Raw genomic sequence first — 21472 nt, 5'->3', positions numbered from 1 at the left:
AACTGATTGACTGACTAATCTGTTGATTGATTGTCTCTTTAACGTGCAATATCATTGATTGATTGACTAAGTGATTGGTTGCTAGCCCGCTTATCTGCCTATCTAACTTTAAAATTGATTGATCGACTGACTGATAATTTGATTGACTCTCCATTTGCGAAGCTTCATGATTGACTGGTTGATTAACCTACTAAGAGACTGCTTGATTTATCAGCTGCATTGCTGGCTGAAGGATTGACAAATTGACTGATCCATGACATATGTCTGGTTGTACAGTTGATTGATTGATTGAGTGATTGACCCATGCCATATGCCTTTGCTTGTTTATTTCTTATGTCTCTTACCTTCCATATCAAAAGATGCCAAAAAATAATATCTATCTTCCTTCAAACAAAATTTGTTAAATCGCAACTCCAAAATTTGGAAGTGAGATCATAAATAGAACTCTGGATTCTTATGGTCAGTCCGAACAAACTATTGAGTATAGTTAATATGTTCCTCAGGGAACATGTTTTCAGCCTTAAAAATCAAGTCAAAACTTTTGTCCATCAGTCGCACGGGGGGAGGGAGGAGCGGGCGGACGGATAGATGAAAGGACGAACGGCATATCAGACAGGCGCACGAATATACATATCTCAACTCGCTGATCAAGTCTGGGGTCTGCGAGTCTTCTAGCAGGAAGCTAGGGTATCTGCCTAGTCGAGCACTTTCGCCTGCTTCACTTTAGCTGTTGCGCCCTTTTCGCTTTTCGCTTTCGGCTGGCACCTCTTTTATTTTCTATTATTTATTTGATTGCATTTATTTTTGTTTGGCTGCAATCGTGGCTGCCACCCACACTGGCAACGTGCAACGTGCAACGTGCAACATTCAACATGCAACAAGCAACGTGCAAGTTTAATGCATTTGTCTGTCTCACAGACTCGAGCCGTCCGTCTCGCTCTCGCATTGCATCTGTTTGGCCCGTTGCACTTCCTGCTTTGGCACCGCAATTGCCGTTGCAATTGCAATTGCAATCGCAATTGGAGCTGGAATTGTTGTTGCAGCTCGGGCTGATCGCCAGCGCAATGGAGCCACCTGCCCCCCCCTCCCCGCTCCCCTCTCTGGTTGCATGCCCCGGCTGGTTGCAGCGGCAGCATTGCCTGCTAACACCATTTTCCTTTTGCTGCTGCTGTCATAGTTGTTGTTGTTGTCGTTGTTGTTGTTGTTATTGTTGCGGCTGCTTGTTACGTGAAAAACGAAAGTAAAACTCGCAACGGCAACAGCAACATTGCAACGTTGCTGTTGCTATTGATGTTGCTGTTGTACATGTTGCAGTTGGCATTGTTAGTTAGTTTGCCATTTTTCTCATTTTCATTACGCCGTCTGATCGAATCAGTGAATGGGCAAAAATAAAAGCAAAACGGGATTTTCCAGCCACACAAAATAAAGCTCGAGAAAAACTGGAATGTGGCACACTAGAGGTAAAGATCGACGTTGTCATCGTTGTTGTTGGTGCTGTTGTTGTTGCAGTTGCTGTTGCAGTTGCTGCTGTTGCTGCCCACCGCTTGGCTGTTATGTCATACAAGGAAGCAAAATTGACGACGGCCAACTGCAACAGCAACAGCAACAGCAACAGCAACAGCAACAGCAGCAGCAGCAACAACAGCTGCAGATACAACAGCAACATTAACATTGTTGCAATCATTTGGACTTGGATGTGGCAAAGGTTGTTGTTGCTCTTGTTGCTGTTGTTGTTGTTGTTGTTGTTGTTCGCTTCTAACGTGGGCTCAAACTGGCTGCCGTTGCAGTTGCCGCCTGGGACAAGTTTTTCCTTTCAACAACTGCAAAAATAAGCAACAGCAACAGCAACAGCAACAACAACAACATTTGTAGCCTGAGCAACGGCAACAGTTGCTGCCGTTGCTGCCGTTGCTGTTGCTGCTTTTTCACTCTTCATTGTACGTTTTTCTAGGTTTCCTGCTGCTTTCAGCGTTACTGGGTAAATGTTACATAATTGCATACACATATATTTATAGATGTATGTGTGTGCGTGTCTGCATTTACATACCTATATAGGCATATATCATAGCTGATGATTGACTTTTGGGCATCCGTTTGCTCTCGCCTCGCTAAGTCATTGAACTCAGATCAGAATTTGTGAGGCGCATCAATAGATCACAGCACTGCATAGGCACACACACACACACACACACACACACACACACACACACACACGCAATGATACAGAGCTACGTATGCGTGGCCCTGGCCCTGCTCAGCTGAGGGCTACGAACTGCGACTTTAACTCTATGAAACTCTATGAATCTGTTTAGCCTGAGGCTTGGCTCGTTTTTTGCTGTTTACCTGCACTACATCCCTCTCGATGTCTTTCTCCCTCTCTCTCCCTTTCTCTCTTCCACAATGTCTTTTATTCTCGTCCTTTTTCGCTCTGTCATTCTTTTTACTACGTTTTCGCCTCTCTTTCGGTTGAATTCTCTCGTCGCTCCGTCCTCCTATCGTTTTTTCGCTCTCTTTTTCTATCCACCATCTCTCTCTCTCTCTCTCTCTCGCTCTCTGCCTCTATTTCTCTTTATCTTTATCCCTCGCTCACTCTCTCTCTCTCCCTTTCTCTTTTTCTGCCTTTTCTCTCTTTCTACTCACCCAATCTCCTTATTTCTGTAAATATTTTTTACTTTTATCCTCTTCTCTTTGTTAATTTTTTCGCATGCTTTTTCCCTCTATCTCTATTCCTCACCTCTTCTTTTTAGCCGCATACACTTTCCCCTTCTCTCTCTCGCTCTCGCTCTCGTTCTCGCTCTCCCCTCTCTCTTGCTCTCTCTTACTCTGTGACTCTCGTTCTCTTCATCTTTCTCCTCTCTCCATCTCTCTCTTGCTTTCTTCTTTTTTCTCCTTATCTCATTCTCTCTCTCTCTCTCTCTCTTACTCTTTCCCTCTTTCGCTGTCTCTCTATCCTTCTCTCCCCCTATCTTTATCTATATTTCTTTGCCGCTGTTCTTTTTCTTCTAGCTTGTTCGCTTTGATCTTCCTAATCTTCCTTTCGATTTCCTTCGTCCTCTTCTTCTTCTCCTGCCTTTCTGTTTGTTCTTCTTTATCCTTAATTCTTTCATTCTGACTGCTTTACCTTGTTTCTTCTTCATCATCGTATTACCTTTATCATTTCTCATTCTTCTCCATTCTTCCTTGGCCTCTCCTGCCCTCTTCTCTCCCCGCTTCTTTGTGTTGCCTGTCAACGTTTTTGTCACCGCTCTCTGTGGTCTGCTCTACTGCCTCTCCCGGCTCGACTGCCACGCCCCAAAGCCAACGTTTTCTCGCTTTGCATTTAATGGGCAAAAAGCAATTAAAATGTCAAAAGCGTGCACAAAAGGAGAAAGTGAAAAAAGTGCAAATTTTGTGCGGCGCAAAGGTTTTTATTTGTATTTGTATTTCTATTTGTATTTCTATTTGTAGTTGATTTTATTTTTGTAATTGTTTTTTTTTTTCTTCTTTTTTACTTTTATTTTATTTTTGTTTAATTTTTTTTTTTGTGGATTTGTACTTTAACAATTACAAAATTTGTTGTTTTTGTTGCTTCTTTTAAATGCGAGGCACGGCTCAGCTTAGCGAGAGAGGGAGAGAGAGAGAGGGAGAGGAAGGGAGAGAGAGAAATAGAGGGAGAGAGAGAGAGAGAAATAGAGGGCGAGAGAGAGAGAGAGATAGTGGAAGAGGCAGAGAGAGAGAGATAGAGAGGGGGCGGGAGAGGGAGAGAAGGATGAGGAGGAGAAGGAGGAGGAGGCAACAAAGGAGGAGAAGAAGGAGGAAGCGAGGATGGTAGAGAGAGATATACAGAGGATGAGAGTGAGAGAGAGAGAGAGAGTGTATGTGAGAGAGAGAGAGAGTGAAATAGGTCGATTGGCGAGTGATATAAAGGCGGTAGGGAGGGGGTTGGGTACTGCAACCGACGAGGGGGGCGTGCTCGATCGTTGCCTTTGAACTTGCCAGAAAGGGGGCGTATGCGTAATATGTGCGGCAAACGCTGCCAACTGTCAAAGCCAAACGCACAGCAACATTGAAACGAGGCAACAACAACAACAGCAACAACAATGGTATAAGTAATAGTAATTGTAATAGCAACAATAATCATAATAAACAATTGAACAACTTTCACTCGACGCTTGAATTCAACGCACGACGCAATTCAAACGACAATCATCAAGCGCTATCTGTATGTGTGTGTGTAGGTGTGTGTGTGTGTAGGTGTACATATGTGTGTGTGTGCGTGTGTGGGTGGCTGAGTTTTGCACGACCCCGCACATTGGCTGAGCTCGTTACAGGGGCACAAAAAAATAAAAAAAATAAAAAAATAAAAATTGCAAAAAAATAAAAAATAATAATAAAAAAAAAAAAAAATCAGCAAAAATAAATAAATTTGTAAAATGAGCAATTCAAATGCCAAACACATCAGCGAGACCGTGAGAGGCCAAGAGGAGCGAGAGAGGGCGCATGAGTGAGCGAGATGGCAAGATAGACCTTTAATAGGGGCCTGGGCCTAAGTAAGCTTCAAATAACCAAAATGTAACAAAGTCGATGATTTAATATAGAATATATTCAATAAACGACAATTGAATACTCTGAAAAGTTGAGTGCGCAAAGTGAATCATTTGGATTGAATCGAAAATTTCAGTAGGACTTCTTTCTCTGGCCATGGATTTTATGTAACATTCTAATATATAAAGACCAGACGACTTTATTGCCAAAGAAAATACAACGTAAACTTTGAATGAATTGCCTCAATTTGATTCATTTAATTCATTGAATATTCTGCATCATTCCAAACACTCACTTCAAGCTGTGCTTCGAATGATTTGAATACTCTAATGTTTCAATTCAAGGCTGCGAATGACGTCATTCATTCAGAGTATTCAGAGTATTCATTCTAGTGCTGTACTCTCTTTGAATAGTTTTGTGCCTAATGAATGCTTCGAATGAGACAATTCATTTGTTGAATCAAATTATTTTCATCTTATTAAGACATTCAGCTTCTCTTGTATTGCTGGACTATGGTGCAAAATCAGAATGCATCGTCATGAAACACTCATTCGAATCATTTGTAAATATAACGAATCAATTGAAGCTCAAGCTAAATGAGTGAATAAATTAACTCATATACCAGTTCAAATCAATGTTTACAATTGAATCAATTCGAGTCGTTATTGTTTCTTACAATTGAATGAATGAACCGAGTGTATTTGCAGCATATTCACTCAAATCATTTGCAAATTTTACAAGGAATTCGAATGATTCGATTGCCAATGAATGTCTCAAATGATTTGCGAGCGTTTAAATAAGTCGAACGAATTCGAGACATGATTCGGACAGGTCTGCGCGGCCGCCTGTTGAGCTGTCAGTGTGGCACAGTTACCTGCCGCGACGTGCCACAGTCGGTTGCACGGTGGCACGGTGGCACGGTGGCACGGTAGCTCGGCTGTTCGATTGCTGCCACTGCCACACACAGTGGCGCTGCTCAGTTTGTCAATGCCATTTGGGTTGGCACAGTTTTATGGGCTCTGCATAGACATAACAATTCGTCGCCAACGGCTCCTGCTCCTGCTCCTGCTGCTGCTCCTGCTACGGCTCCTGCTCGTGCTGCTGCTGTTGTGGGGCTTGGTTGCATGCAACGCCGCCCATATTGCCACGTATCAATGTCCTTGGACTCGCCGTCGCGCTGTGCAGCGGTACATTGAACTTTGCATACACGTTGCCTTGGAAATACACACACACAAGCACACGCACACACGCACACATGTATATGTATATCAGCTCCTGCGCAGTACGTGCCAGGGGCAACGTGCGGCTACGTGTGGCAGGTCAGTGCGGGCAAAAAGCTTTTGCAGCTGCTGCTGCTGCTGCTCCTGACCTACCGCCAGCATTTAAGCTGTGTCCTCGTCCTGCAGCGCTGCAAAGATAGCCCAACAACCAGCCCCCTCCTCCCCTCTCTCTCTTTCTCTCTCTCTCTCTCTCTATGACGCTCTGTGTGTGTGTGTGTGTGTGTGTGTGTGTGTGTGTTTGCTTTGTCCAAGTGCAAGTTCAATCTATGAATTTGAAGGGATTCTGTGCATGGCCCCGAACCCGCAGTCCCCATCCACACGCCCTGCCCTCTCTCTCTCTCTTTCTCTCTCTCTCTCTTTCTCTTGCTGTCTCTCTCTATCTATATCTGCCGTTTGGTTGTCCTTGCCAAAATGTAAAGTTCAGAAACAAACAACAAGCGTATAGGTCCCCCTCTCGCCCTCCCTCTATCCCCCTCTATCTCTCTATGTCTCTCTTTCTGCTTGCATTCACTTCATGGAATCGCAATTTATGTCTCAATTGCTTCAACAATTTTATTTATATTTTCGCTATTTCTATTTTTCTCCTTGTTTTCCATTTTTGTTTGTATATTTCGTATCACATTCAATCATCCGATAGCCTCACTCTGTATCGTATGAGGCTACGATTTGCGGTTTTACAGCAGTCTATACTTCCCTTAAATTGCCCAAATCTGTTTCACATAGTTATTTATGGGCATTCTGAGAAACCCAAACACTTTCAATTGTTTACCAAGTTCAGTTGAAGACTGAGAGACTAAGAGAGCGAAAGGGAGAGAGAGAGAGAGAGAGACAGGTGGATGGAGAGTGGGAGAGAGAGTGGGAGATGGGATTGATAGAAGGAGCGGGTTCGTCTCATTTGTCTTTAAAAGTTATCTTTGTGCTAGAAATTAGAATTGAATTAAATCTGGCTTAGAGAAATCTTTTAATGGCCTTGAATCCATTGAAAATGATTTTTTTGTGAGAATCCCTGTAACAGGCAGCAGGAGGCGTGGCAGACTCTATGAACCAGGGGAGAGATTTTTGATCTGGGTGAAGAGTAGAATTAGGCAGCAACGTCTGTCCGTCTATCTCTCTCCATCTCTCTTTCTCTCTCTCTCACTCTCCCTATCTCTCTCTCTCTATCTCTCTCTCCCACTGTTCGTCCCTCTTTATGTTCGCCCCTCTTTTCTCCTGTTCTTCTTTGCATCTGTCCTTCTTTCCGTATATTCCTTCGTTTTTCCTCTTGTTCCTCCATCTGTAGGCATCTCATAAGCCATCAAACTTTGAGACTTGATATGTTACACTTTTAATCATATCCAGATTAAATCCCAAACTAGAGTACTAGTGATTAGGAGCGCTGAGTTGGGTTCAATGATGTAATATATTAGATATAATTTAGTAACAATAGGTATAAACTCTTTCTCGTTCGTATATGAAGTGAGGCATATCAGTTCTACTGGTTGGGTTCTCGCCTTGAATGTCTGACTGGACACTACAGCCTCCTTAGATAGTCGATAGTCTTAGCATTATATATATATACATATATGAGATTATAACTCACCTCACATGTTGTTAATGTGAAATTCCATATACAGGAATTGCTACTCCTCCTCAACTGTTAGCTTTAGCGCTGTTAATTAACCGGCTAGGCACTGTTAATAGCATGTTAGCTAGGAGCTAGCTCTTAAGTCTTGCGCTTGGAACGAAAACCACAGAAGAATCAAGAAACAAAAATTTAAATTACCCTATCAAATATAAATATATTTAATATTTATTTGTCACATATAGATATAAAAATTGCAATCGTATATTCAGCTAACATTGACTATATACCTTATATACATATAATGCTCTACTTTTGAGTGAGGAATGTCAAATTTCAGATCTGGCAAACTTTGCCATAGGCTCGCTGGGATGGAAGCGTAGCATTTTCTCAGTATTGAGCTGTCCGTCAATCGCTTTGATATCTGTTTCGCATTACATTCTTTACATATAAATATCAATTTCCCACTGTCAGACGGGCAGCAACACCAACAACACCAACAACAACAACAACATATCTCGTTGTAGAATTCTCTGCGTCTGCGTCTGCGTCTGAGTCTGCGTCTGAGTTTACGTCTTTAGAACGTCCGGTGTCTGTGGCTGTTTCTGTTGCTGTGATTCGATGTTAAGTTCAATGTTAAAATTAGCATAAAATACCGTTAATTGCATTAGCATTAGCATTAGTATGTCGCAACCTCCGCCGCCCCCCGCTCAGTTCCCCCACCAGCCCCTCAGCTCGGTCGTCTATGGCGTTTTGTAGCCTCTCCCACGATCGCCGCTCCGATCGCCGACATTCAGTTTTATTTCACTTTTTATGGCGCATTCTTAGCGCATATGTCACAGCAGCAACAGCAACAGCAGCAGCAGCAACAGCAACAGCAGCAGCAGCAACAGTCGCTGTGCTCGTAGCAGTTATCCTTGAGCGTTGCTCATACGCGCCGTTAGCCCGCTCTCTGGCTAAATCGAACTATTGCCAATTGCTACTATTTGACGATCATCGTATGATTGCTCATGATCGTAAATTAACGACGATTGTCGCAGCACCAACAGCAGCAGCAGCAACAGCAGCAGCAATTGTTGTCTATACCCTGTAAGCGCTTGACATAGGCTGTGATCATATGCTGAGTCAAATCCTAGCTAGAGATCTATTTTGAACTCATGTGCTATATATACTCATATATGTATCTACACACATATTTATATATCTAGACCTCTTTTATATCAGATTTGAGCTACTTATCTAGTTCATATTCAAGTCGGTCCTCTACTTGGCTCACTTTGATACCCTCTAGTCTAGCTCGCCTTCAGCGATTGTTGACATGGTCTTCGACAGCTTATGCTAGGGTAACTGAGCTGTAGCTGACGCACATATCAAGCTTGTTAACTGTTTTTACTACTATTTACAGTTGGTTTTTATGGCCATAACTCTCTCTTTATGTATATTACATAAATGTACATATATTTAGAAATGAGAACATAGAAGATCCTATACAAGTTCCGGAACCAATGCAATGAGACGTAGCTATAAAATAGCTAAAGCAATCAAGAAATTAATACTAAAGACAGTTAGGTCTATGACAAAGTTAAGATTAAGAATGGATCGGAAAATTTACATGTATATAACATATATATCTCACATATATTTCACATATATCTCATATATTTATTTAGCAAAAATACATCCATTAGATCTATGGGAATTTCTGGGCAGTGAACTGCCTCGAACCAACTTGAATGCTCCGTTTACACAATAAAGTAATGAAATATTTATATATATTTATATTTGGAGCCATTATTGTCATTATTATCATTGTATAAAAAGTATGTGAAAACGGAGCTCATATTCCGTTTTCTCCATATAAACATATATATATACAATCGATCTGAGTCAGTTGGCACGTGTCGTATTTGCTTCCATAACAACTGACAGCGCTCTCAAATTTCTGACAGAGCTAACTTAATTCTGCAGATGGGGCGACATTCAAAATGATATCGATATAGATATAGGCATACATACATAGATTGAGGTAGATTATAATATTGACATACATATATAGATCGAAATATATGTGGATACATCAACCGATATACAGAAATCTTTTCCAATTGTATTATCATTAAATATTCTATGCAAGGCAGCCCTCATCACCTATTAGATTTTAACCAAAGTATTTTCCAAATCTAGAATAATCTAGAATTTATCATATTTTGTAATCTTGTTTAGTTCAATCATTGTTGTCATTTAATTTTCCCATTCGTAGCGAAATATCATCCATTTATGATTCTCTGAAGATAAATATAATCCAAGATCGAATATTTTATATCAAATAGCGTATATCGAATATTAAGTTGATGTTATACCAAAATTGTGTTAGATTTGAATAAAGGAAAGAAAAGCAGAAAGGCAGGGAGAGAGAGTGAGAAAGAAAGAGAGACAGGGAAAAAGGAAGAGAGAGAGAGAGAGAGATAGGCTCAGAGGAGAGAGACAGAAAGATAGAGATAGAAAGAGAGAAAGAGAGATGGAGGAACAGTAAAAATTGAATTTTTGGTAAGAAAAATTAATCAATCTTTGACATTGGTTAATGGATCTATAGATAAGTCAATATATTTATTATACATATACCTGTAATATATATGTAATATCCAAATAGCTTGATAGAGAGATAGTAGATATACATATGATATGTTTACATATGATATGATTCATATTTTTTTTTTTTTACATTTTGTATTTTTGCTAAAATCTAAAATTTGCATTATTCAGTGAATTTTGTAAAATTTTCAATTTGCAACACGTGCAACATGTTTGCACCTCAGTGGCAATGGGGCAGATTCATGGAGATGATGGGCAGCGATTTGATGACTTGTGTGATTCCATCTTGGAGCACCTGATGTAGCGTTACGCCCGTATGCTTGTAGACCCAAAAGCCGTTAGTTTGGCCCGGTTGAAGCGTTTGGGCCTGGTTGTGGGCGAGCTGCAGCAGATTTGTTTGTAGACTAATTTGTGCCCAGAATAAAACTCCATCCCCAAAAATCACGTCGGCGGTTGGGTTAGGTCTCTGTTGCATTCCGTCAAACTAGCCGGACAGCGCATTCAATGTCGCCGCACAGACACGGTCATATAGCACCTTATCCAGAGCATGGTACGGCTCGAGCTGGTTGCTCCAGCGCCGACTTTTTATGCCTCTACCAATGCCACGCCCTCTGCTGCTCTCTCTGTCCTCCGATAGGGGCGTGAAGTTGCGACGGACAAGTGCCGTGATTTGATTGCAGCGGTGCGTCCACTTGATTGCCTGTCCGACACGTACAAATGTTCGTATTCTATCCATTCTATAAAAGCCAAAAGCTATGCGTTTTATTCGAAATAAAAATATATATAAAAAAAATTTTGTTTTTTTTTTTTAATTACTGCTCCCGTCTAGTGTTGAAAGTAAACTGATTGAGTACGATTTCAGTCTAGTCCAGGTCGGCAACGGGAAGTCAAGGCCTCCTATGCCTATATCAAAAAAAAAAAAAAAAAAAAAAAATATTTATTTTCCCAAAATACATAATTTACATTACGTGTTGGATTGACCGGTACTACAGCTGGTACATTCCCTATAGAGCAGTTATATGAATAGGTCAATAATCGAATCTATCTTAATATTCATACAGATCGAATCGTGTTCAATTTGAACTTCCCATTTAAGCCAAAACTGGAACAGATCTGATATTATGTTCAACTATAATAGATAATAGTCTTCCGCTCCTGCTCTCACTTCCCCCTCTCTCTCTCTTTTGCTCTCACTCTGCATACGCTTAGGTGTGTTTTATTTCCATTATGGTGTGAACTATATTTTGTTGCTGTTTTTATGTGGGCCAATTTTGACACTTGATAAATAACTATGAAAGTGTTAGGTGCTCAATATACATGAAATATATGTATAAATATGATCTATATATACATATATAATATATGGAGCGCCAAAGTATAACAAAGGATCTCTATATGGATCGCTTAGTTGGTGTGTTTGTTTGCCTTTCTTGCGGCAAACAAAGTCAGAGAGAGAGAGAGAGAGAGAGAGAGAGAGGAGAGACAGGGAGTGGAAGAACGAGAGAGAGAGGGCAACATATGCGTAAAATACTTTGACCTAGATTTCAAATGACTTCTTCTTATACTTTTTATTTATTTACTTATTTTGTTTTTCTTGTTGTATTTTTTGTTGTATTTTTTTTTTTTTTTTGGTATCTCTTGAAAAGAAATAATATGTATTTAATTTTTGGGATGCCCTACGCGGGGCATATGCGCGCGTCTAGCACGTTTGGCGCTGTCTTCGCGGTGGGTGTGGCAGCGTGTAGGGCGTGCGGCGAACGCAGCTGCCGGCTGCAGAGTTTTTCTCCCAGCTGGTTGTTGTTGTTGTTGTTGCTTTATGCCGGGTGCGTGGAATATGAACAAATATGAAAGAGAGAGAGAGAGAGAGGGGAGAAAGGGAGAGAGGGAGCAAGAGATAGTGGTAAAGCCAGAGGCAGAGGGAGAGAGAGTGAGAGTGAGAGTGTGCGTGCGAGTGCGAGTGGGACGGAGCATAAGGCAAACATTTGTTAATAACAAAATTCAGTTTAAACATTTTTTTTCTGCTTTTCGAATTTGACTATTGCTGTTGTTTTAGAAGCCGAAGAAAGCCAAAGAAGAAAGCAGAAAAGAGCGCACATGAGCTCGACTAGCAGATACCCTAGGCGAGCTCTCAAAGTGAAAGATGCAAAGGAGAAGAAGAAGAAATTAGCAACCTAAATAAAAGAGCCCGACCAGCAGATACTCTTTAGATGCAAAAATATGAGAGCTAATCAAACCAAAACTAGTTAGACTAGTTAGATATACTAAAGTTCCCAGTGATAGACTTGCAGATACCCTGTAATCGAAACAAAGTTTGGAAATTAGGCAACAGACAGCAGCAACAACTATCTATATACCCTGTAATTAGTTCAAATTCGACAGCAGATCAACTGTTAAGGCAGGCACAATGCGTGCAGCTATAGCCATATTTGCAGGGTGTATGCCACCAAAAATAAAATTTGAACTCGCTGACTGCCGATAAGATAAAATACTAAAAGAAAAACAAACATACGAAATAAAAAATAGAATAACAACACTAACAAAAAAAAAAAAAAAAAAAAACGAAAAAAAAGAAAAGAAAAAAATTCTTTTCCTCTATTTCGAAACGTTGACGGTGACGACGACGACCTACTTGTTGGACGTGTGGGCGTGCTATGGAGCAGGAGGCGCAGGCAGAGGAGCAGCCGGAGCGGGCAGAAGTGTAGCAGTATTCGAGGGGGGAGGGGGCGTTAGGGGTAGCGGAACGAATGCGTGTGTTGGGGCAGTGACTAAAGAGTCGCGCTGTTTGTTGTTGTTGTCGCTATTATTATTTTTGTTGTTGTTGATTTATTTATTTATTTATTTTTTTTTTCAACATTGCTCGAAAAAATGATTGTAAACAAAAATAAACCTTCAACTTGATATGCGTCCAGGGATATATGTTGAAGGTGCCTCACACACACACACACACACACACACACACACGCACACACGTACACAGATAACATAATCTCTTGGTGGGGGTAGGGCGAGGGCGTTTGGACGAAGACTAGCAACTGCTTCTGATGATATGAGCGCTCGGTAAAATTGTTTCCTCTCAACTTTTCGATTTACCTTTTGTTAATTAGTGCTGCCCATTGCTTGCTCTCCGCTCTCCGCTCTCCGCTCTCTAGCCGTCTTCCCCTTCGCGCCCTCTCCCTACTTCCTCTTGATGTGCTCGAATATAGGTCACCAGCAAACATAAATAGCGCCCTACACATGTGCTACACTGCGCAACATTTTAGGTGGCTTGACTGTCTGATCTTGTTTGTGCTTCTTAAAGAACTGAAACTAAAGGAAAAGAATATTGACTTTGTACAATAATCAAGTTGATGTCCGTTTGTCCATTTGTCCGGCTGTCCATTCGTTCGCTTTATATATTATAATACGGAATACATATATTCCTGGACATTTTCGACTGTTTAAGTGCTATAGACTTTCTTAGTGTTACCCGCAGAATGGGTCATATCTGAGCATGAGAATCGCATAGTGAGGCTTGCTAATGTCCGTTTTTTGTTATATAAAATTAAATCTTGTTCAAATGGCGCCATTCATGGGATCTCGCTAAAAGATTCCCTCATACATTATTTACTTCAATTCGTAGTAAACACTGTAAATAATAATCCTTTTCCATATATGTAAAACTTTTTGTCCAGTTCTATATATCAGTTCTGTTAATTTATATAGTTCCCTGAATGCAAAAATGCCACAAAAAAAAAACAAAATAATACATAGATATAATATTTGAATAAACAAAAAATGTCGTGTCTCACTCTAGCATTATTTTTCATCCTTATCTATTTCTGCAAAATTTTATTGATATGCATTCGAAAAATTATATGGGAAAAGTCAATGAAATAATCATTTAATCTAGCTACAATTATAGTAGAGATTTTTACAGTTTTGATTAAGTACTTTGGCATTTATTTCTCTCAGTGTAGCAGCGAGTCTTGACGTTGCTTTGAGGTGTTTTTCGTTTCGCTTCCAGATAAGTCGCCGTATGCAAGAGACGCGCACCTTTCAGGCCACCCACTCACACACACACACACATACGCAAAGACTCTCGCACACACACACACACACACACACACATGCACACACATTGACAATTTCAAGTTCTTGGCCCAGCGCCCGTCGCCTGTCAATGAGACTGATGGAGACGAAGATGATGTGCGCTGCTTGGCCAGTGGATGGGGGATTGGGGGAATCGATCTCTATAGATCAAGACTGTTGTTGTTGTTGTTGCTGTTGGTGTTGCTGTTGCTGTTGCTGCTATTGCTGCTGCTGTCATTTAGTGTGCCGACTGTCGACGCAACTGTCAAAATTGACCTAAAAATGAAGAAAAGTCGAATTCGAATTCGAATTCGAATTGGTATTCGAAATTGAAAAAGCGCAACAGCCACTGCAACAACAACGAGCACTCTGGCATAGGGTAACTTGATAGCTGTTCGCCCTACAGTGGTGCACCGCCACCCTCCCTCATAGCCCCCGCAACTGTCATCTAGAAATCGGAGATTAGAATATGGAGCAAGTCGAAAAGTAAAATGGTCAAACGAATTCGTATCGAAACAATTATTTCAAAGCGCTCGCCAGAGCACTGAAAGCAACAATTTAAGGTTCTTATGCAATCGGAAAAGTTGGCACTGGATAGATCCGAGCAGTGCACTGCAAAATATATATAGATGACTATGACTAAAAATATATGCAATGTCAATTAATTACAATCACTAAAGTATTTTTTTTTTTTTTTTATAATTTTTTATAATTTATTACTGCTGTTAGTTTTATTTTTTAGGTTTTTTTAAATGCAATTTTTCTTTTTTTTTATATACCATTATTTTTTACTATTTTTTATATTCTGTTTTTTTATATCATTTTTATTTTAAAATATTTTAGTTTTTATAATTATTTTATAAATTTACAATCACTAAAAAATGTTGTTTCTTGATAATTATTTTTTTGATTGATTTATTTATTTTTTATTTTAATAATTTTTTTTTGTAAAATATTTATTTTTAAATGCTATTTATTTTGTAAATTTACTATTGGTTTTTGTTTTTTTAATACATTTTATTTTGAAATATTTGTTTATAATTATTTTATAAATTTATTACTATTGCTTGTTTTAATTTGTTTTTTTTTTTTTTTTTTTTTTTTTTTTGTTCTATATAATTTTTATTAATTTTATAAATTTACTATTGTTATTTGTTTTCTTTTTTTATTTATTTTCAAATTCTATTCTATTCTTAAATTATTAAATAAATAACTGACTTAATTGTCAACTCGAAACTAAAGGAATTTCGTTCCTAATGCCCTTCCTTATATGTATATTATGCCAAACAAAAACTAAGCAACTCTTATTTTCTTTATATGAATGTTTACACATTTCCTCTCTTCCAGAATGAGAAAGCGAGAGAGAGAGAGTGATTGAATGAGTCCTCTTGTACCTTCATGAGAATTGCATAGAAAGGCAATATCTTAGAGTGGAGCATGAATTCATATGTAGGCCACGCAGCTTTGTTTATTTATGTTCTTTCCAATATTTATATCTATATACCTTATATACTATCTATTTATATCACTATCTATATATATACACCTCATATAACTGATCATCGTAAAATCTCTCTCTTACATTTCCATTGCAGTTCTTAGAGGGAATGACGCAGGCATTTCTTTTGCAGCGTTGGACTTTCGTTTTATAAGGTCAGTCAAATCCAAGAAATCCAGAAATATATTCACTCAGCTAAACAATTTCGAACTTGAAATTGATTTCATTTAGAATTAAGGTAAAGCTTAAGCGAAAACAACAAACAACAACTAATATAGCAAGATATGTATATACATACATATGTGTATATACATACATATATCTACATATATACGTATATATTTACGTGTCATACCTATGTATACCTATATGTATCTGCTGCTCGTCAAAGGTGTACAAATATCTATGACCCAGAAATATTACGCGAATGCCTCACAACGTCCACAGCAACAGCAACAACAACAGCAACAACAACAGCAGCTACAACAACAACAGCAAACATCAAGTGTCAGCATTTTGCACTTTACCACAAAACTCGCAAAACACTTTGTCTCTCTCTCTCACTCTCTCTCTCTCTCTCTCTCTCTCTCTCTCTCTCTCTCTCTTTTTCAACTACAACTCGAATTTCATTTTCGATTTGCTTACCTTCTCGCTGCTGCATCTAGCCATGCCACCTTCCGCCCTCCCCCTATGGCAATCGCCTTTGCTGCTTTTCCACTTGACATTCGTTTAGAGCCCAAAAGGCGATTTCGAACGCATTTTGGCCAACAACAAAAGCAGCCAACGAATTACCGTTAAGACAACGCTCTTGCTGCTGCTGCTGCTGTTGTTGTTTTTCTACCATATTCTACAAAGAGTCGACAACAAAAACACACACACACACACACGCACCCGCTCTGTGCGCGACCCCCCCTTCCTTGGACTAGCCCGTCGGCGTCTGTCGCAATACGTGGCGTATACGTAATCTCGTTGTTGTTGTTGTTTTTGCAATCGCTGTTGTTGTTGCAGTTGCAGTTGTTGTTCTGCCTTCTATTGCAGTTGCAGTTGTTTTTGTTTGTGTGGCGGGTGTGGGTGCGGGGCGGGCTTTTTTCATGCAAATGGCGTTCAAGGATTTTTGTGTGAAAGTTGTTGAACCTCATGACTGGCAATTAGAGTGCAACTGCAACACTTGTGCGCGCTGTGTTCATAGAGTATTGGAAATCAAATCTATTAACTATTAAAGAGCGATCCCTCTCTCTGTCTCGCTCTCGCTTTATTTCTTCTTATTTAACAGAGCTGTTAACAAAATGTTACATAATTTGAACTAAAAGTTATTTATGACATGAAATGTTGGGTATGAATGTAATAGAGTTTAGGAGTTATTATAGATGAAACTTCTGTTGTATTATTAAAGAGCACTCCCTCTCCCTATCTCTCTCACTGTTTCTTTGTATTTAACAGAACTGTTATCAAAATGTTATATAATTTGAGGCAAGTCTGGTTATATATGATATATGTTTGGCATATCCACTGATCGGGATCAGTTTATTGATTATATATATGTACAATCGAATCTCGATAATTTGTATCCCGCTAAATCAAAAATCGGGATAAATCGAAAAAGTTCTATCCCCTTGAAGAAAATTCGTTCTCATTAATTCTATATAATTTTCATTTCTGTGTAGCTCGAAAAAAAAAAAACCCAGATTCGAATTATCGGGATTCTACTGTATATGTTTAAATTTTAAATGTAATGTTTTTTAGTTATTCACATTAAATGAAATATGAATTTTTGTAATTCCTAATATTTTGAATTCAGATTTTTTTTGTCTTTATACCACGAAAAGTTTAAGGATATTTACTGCAGAATCGAAAAAGTATCAAAAAATAAAAATTTGAATCTAACACATATCCTTCTATATACATATAAATTCTAAAGTAATCGGAATGAAAGAATGACAAAGCGAAATTTGAAATTTGACTTTAGATATGACTGTATATATATATATGTGTGTAAGTATGTGTGTGTGTGTATACATGTATGTATATATATATATATATATATATATATATATATATGTATATGTGTATCTATGACAACAACTAGGTGCCAAACAACAAAATGCATTAACAACAACTGCAACAACAGCGACAACTTCTATAAAAAGCTGACTCAATTGGCTCGGCTGCCAGGCGACATTTGGACAACCCGAGAAGCATACACACACACACACACACACACACACACACACACACACACACACACACACACACAAATACACATACTCACATTTGCGTGTGTGTGTGTGCATGCATTTCCAATATGATCCAAGGATATTTTGGCTGCACTAAGTCCACATGACCTTCCAAAGTTGGTTGACTTGAGCCTAGTGCAGAACACACACACACAGACACGCACATAATAATAGAGCAACAGAGAGAGGGAGAGAGAGTGCGAGAGAATGAGCTGGAGAGGGGCAGGGATGGCAGAAACTTTTGATTAAGCAACAGAGCGCTGCAAAAGCTGACAAGTGTCGGTTCAGTGTGAGCTTTGGGCGGCGCGGGCGGCGCGAGACGTATCCAGAGCAGAGTCTATGATGCAAGCTGTGCAGCGCGAGAGAGCCAAAAGCTAAGCAGACACAGACAGAGACAGAGAGAGGGAGAGGGAGAGGGAGAGCGGCAGTGGGCTGAGCGTGAGAGAGCGCATGCACTTGACGAAGCCGTTAGAAGCCAACGGACAAGAGCAAATGGCAAATGGCAGTTAGCAAAACTGCAACTGCAGCAGCAGCAGCAGCAGCAGTAGCAGCAGCAGTAGAAGCAGAAGCCGAAGCAGAGGTGGCAGCAATATCAACAGCAACCGTTGCAGCGGTAGCTGCAGCTTTTGGGGGCCTAAGGAAAACCCCACGCGCGTTTTCGTCGCTGTTCGCTGTTCGCTGCTCGGGTTCTGCTCTCGCATGCTTTTCGGCTTCTGTTTCTGTTTCGGTTCGCTATCGTCACTGCAAGCCGTTTGACAATTTCGCTGCCCGTTGCTGCTGGTTGTTGGCTGCCAGTTGCACATTTCCGTTATATCCGCCAGACCGCCGTGCAGCAGCAGCAGCAGTTCAATTGGCTAGCGCTTTAACCAAAATATTCGTACAGTGCGTGCGATAATTACAATAGAAAAGAAGAGAGAAAAAAAAGTAACAAAAATAAAAACATAAAAAATAATAATAATAATTAGTTGATAGTTTTAACAAATTCTACTTCGAGCACTTGTAACACAGCAGCAACAACAACAACACCAAAAACAATAACAACAATAACAACTGCAACAGCAAGTCATTTTCGCATACGCTCGCTGTGCTGCTGACTGCGCTGCTGACGCCAACGTTGGCGTTGTCGTTGGCGTTGCTGTTGCTGTTGTCGTTGTCGTTGTCGTTGGCGTTGACTTTGTTTTGGCTTCAAGTGCTTCAGAGCTGTAGCAGCCTCTTACGAACAGACCGCAGACTGCTAACTGCATACTGCAGACGGCAGACGGCAGCGGCGGCAGCGCACTGACTTCAGTCGCTTTATGGCTCGAACGTAGTCAGCGCGCGCGCGATTACCCAAAAAAAATTAAATAAATATCACAAAAAAAATACAAAAAAGAAAAAACAGCCAAAGCAATAAAATACATAAAAATTATTCAAAATCGAACTTCAAATGGCGATGATTTTTGTTCAAGTGTAGAGTGGGTGTTCAAAAGTGGAGACTATTGCAGAGCAAGTGCAACTGCAAAACAGTTATACAAAAGTATAAAAGGATTATAAAATCAGCAAAAAAACAACAACCACATTAATTAGAGTAGACGCTGCAGCAGAGACAAAACGCGTGCAACTATGCCTGGCCCGGCGCTGTGGTCCGGTGAGTACCAACGGCGATCGCCACACTAAAAAAAAAAAAAAAAAGAAACAAAAACAAAAATCAAACGTAAAAACAACAACAACAACATCACTACATTAAAGCTCGCTCACAAATGCGCGCACGCGTATGTTCGCTCTCTGCGCTCTCTTTCGCAGTTGCATATTTCCGCGTGCCATCTCGCTCAGTCAAGCGGGCATGCGTGCTTGGCTGGCTGACTGTCTCGCTGTCTCACTTGCACGCCCGCCGCCGATCCGTGTCATGGACAAGGAAAGAACCCAAAAAACTTTCACTTGCACCAGAGCAGAGACAACAGCCTGTCAGCTGGCGGGCACTGAGCGCGAGGCTCAAGAGAGCGCCCTATGAGTGCTCTCTGTGTGTGTGAGAGAGTGTGTAGAGCAAGTGAGCGCGTAGTAAGTGAAGTTCAGGCGGCGTTAAGCTTCCTGCGTTACAAGTTACATGCAAAAAACAAAAACCTACAGTAAAAGCAACAGCAACAACAACAGTAACGAGAGCAATTGCAGCAGTAGACTTGACACGTTTGCTTTGCTCGCATTTTCATGCTGCTGTTGTAGTTATTGCTCATTATAAAGTCGTAAGCCAGTTTTTGCATGTATGTATTGGCGAATTTGTCTGTGTGTGTGTGTCTGTAAAGCAAAATGTCAGTGAGCAATAAGGAAATGAAATGTGCGCCAAACAATTACATATTGAATTTGTTGCTCTTACTGTTACTGTTGCTATTGTTATTATTGTTGCTGTTGTTGCCGCCGCTGCTGCTAACAGCGTGCAATGTATTTGAAATCGAAAGTGCCCGAGACAATGGTCAACGAACGAACGTGCCAGTACGAAGGCATCATTGACGCTTGCGTCTGTAGGGCTGCAAAGGGGGCGTGCCTGTGGGCTGTCCATGCGGGGGTATAAAGAAATGTTAGCGACATATTAAATGGCAAATGCCGTACAAGACAACACTCAACCCGATATTTATTTATTTATTTTTGTTTTCTATTGTATTATTTGTCGAGCTACACCCATCGTGCCCTGTCCACTGTTGTCCGTCTGTCCACATTTTGCAATTCATGACATTGCTGCTTCTTAATGCCGCCCGTCGCCGTTGCCGTTGCCGTTGCCGTTGCGCTCCACTTGCGCAGCCGTCGTCGCCGTTGCGCAATCGTTGATGATTTTCTGCTCTTTTTCAAATTCACTTTTACCTTTTACTCACTGTCACACAGTGCGCCTGTGTAATGCATACTTTAGCTTAAGTCAATCTGTGTATGTGTGAGTGTCACCCACTGATCAGCAATCGAATCCCAATTGCCATACTTACATACATACATACATACATATCTCTTCACTCGCTGTTAGCGAGTCAGGAAGCATTTGGTACAATCACCCTCCCACTCACACTCTCTCTCTCCTTCTTCATTCCCTCTTTCTCCTTCGTACATCTAATAGCTATGTTGTATTAATGCTCAAAGCTCTTTTATGCAGTGGCAGCAGCACCAACAACAACAGCAATAGTAGCAGGCGCCGCAGTTACAGCGACGCCAGCGTCGCTGCACTCGAGCACACTGGTGGCACAGTTTTATGTTTCATTTCATTGAACCTTTGCATAAGCGCCTTGCTATCTTCCGCAGCCGCTCTCTTTCTAGCCTGTTGACGTAAGTGACGACACGAATGTATTGTCCCGACTCCCGACTACTGTGTGCCGAGCAGCGCCAGAGACGAAGTTAGAAACGAAGACGAAGTTGTAGTCGGTGTAGGAAAGCTTTTACTGCCTGCTATTAACTGCAATGAATACGACCCACTGGCAGGCAGCAAGCCGGTCAACGTCCACACACACACACACACATACAGACACACTCATGCAACACAACTTCAAATTTGAATTTTAATGCAGTACACATATGCATAAACTGTAGCATTGGATGGGGGAGCGCCCCACAAAGCTCAGCAGTTTTTTTTTTTTTTTTTTTTTTTGTGCTTCTATTTTCTATTTTCATGCGCCTAGGCGGCAGCGGCAGTAGCAGCGGCAGCGACGTCAACTGAAACTGTCGCCAGACGCAACGGAGCTATTCCTGTAGGGTAGGCAGC

General features: G+C 40.5%; 1 protein-coding gene across 1 annotated transcript in view; it reads left to right on the top strand.

Moving 5' to 3' along the window:
- LOC122757551 overlaps window positions 1-21472 on the top strand; it is a 75529-nt gene that overhangs the window by 43857 nt on the left and 10200 nt on the right. The window contains exon 4 of the mRNA XM_044009983.1: window positions 15621-15678. Within this exon, the coding sequence (XP_043865918.1) occupies window positions 15621-15677 (57 nt within the window). The 3' untranslated portion in view covers window position 15678. The remainder of the gene's footprint in view (window positions 1-15620; window positions 15679-21472) is intronic.

Source organism: Drosophila mojavensis, unplaced genomic scaffold (assembly GCF_018153725.1).
Source record: "Drosophila mojavensis isolate 15081-1352.22 unplaced genomic scaffold, ASM1815372v1 contig_136, whole genome shotgun sequence".
In the NCBI taxonomy this organism is placed as follows: domain Eukaryota; kingdom Metazoa; phylum Arthropoda; class Insecta; order Diptera; family Drosophilidae; genus Drosophila; species Drosophila mojavensis.
This window is presented reverse-complemented; position numbering and strand designations above follow the sequence as displayed.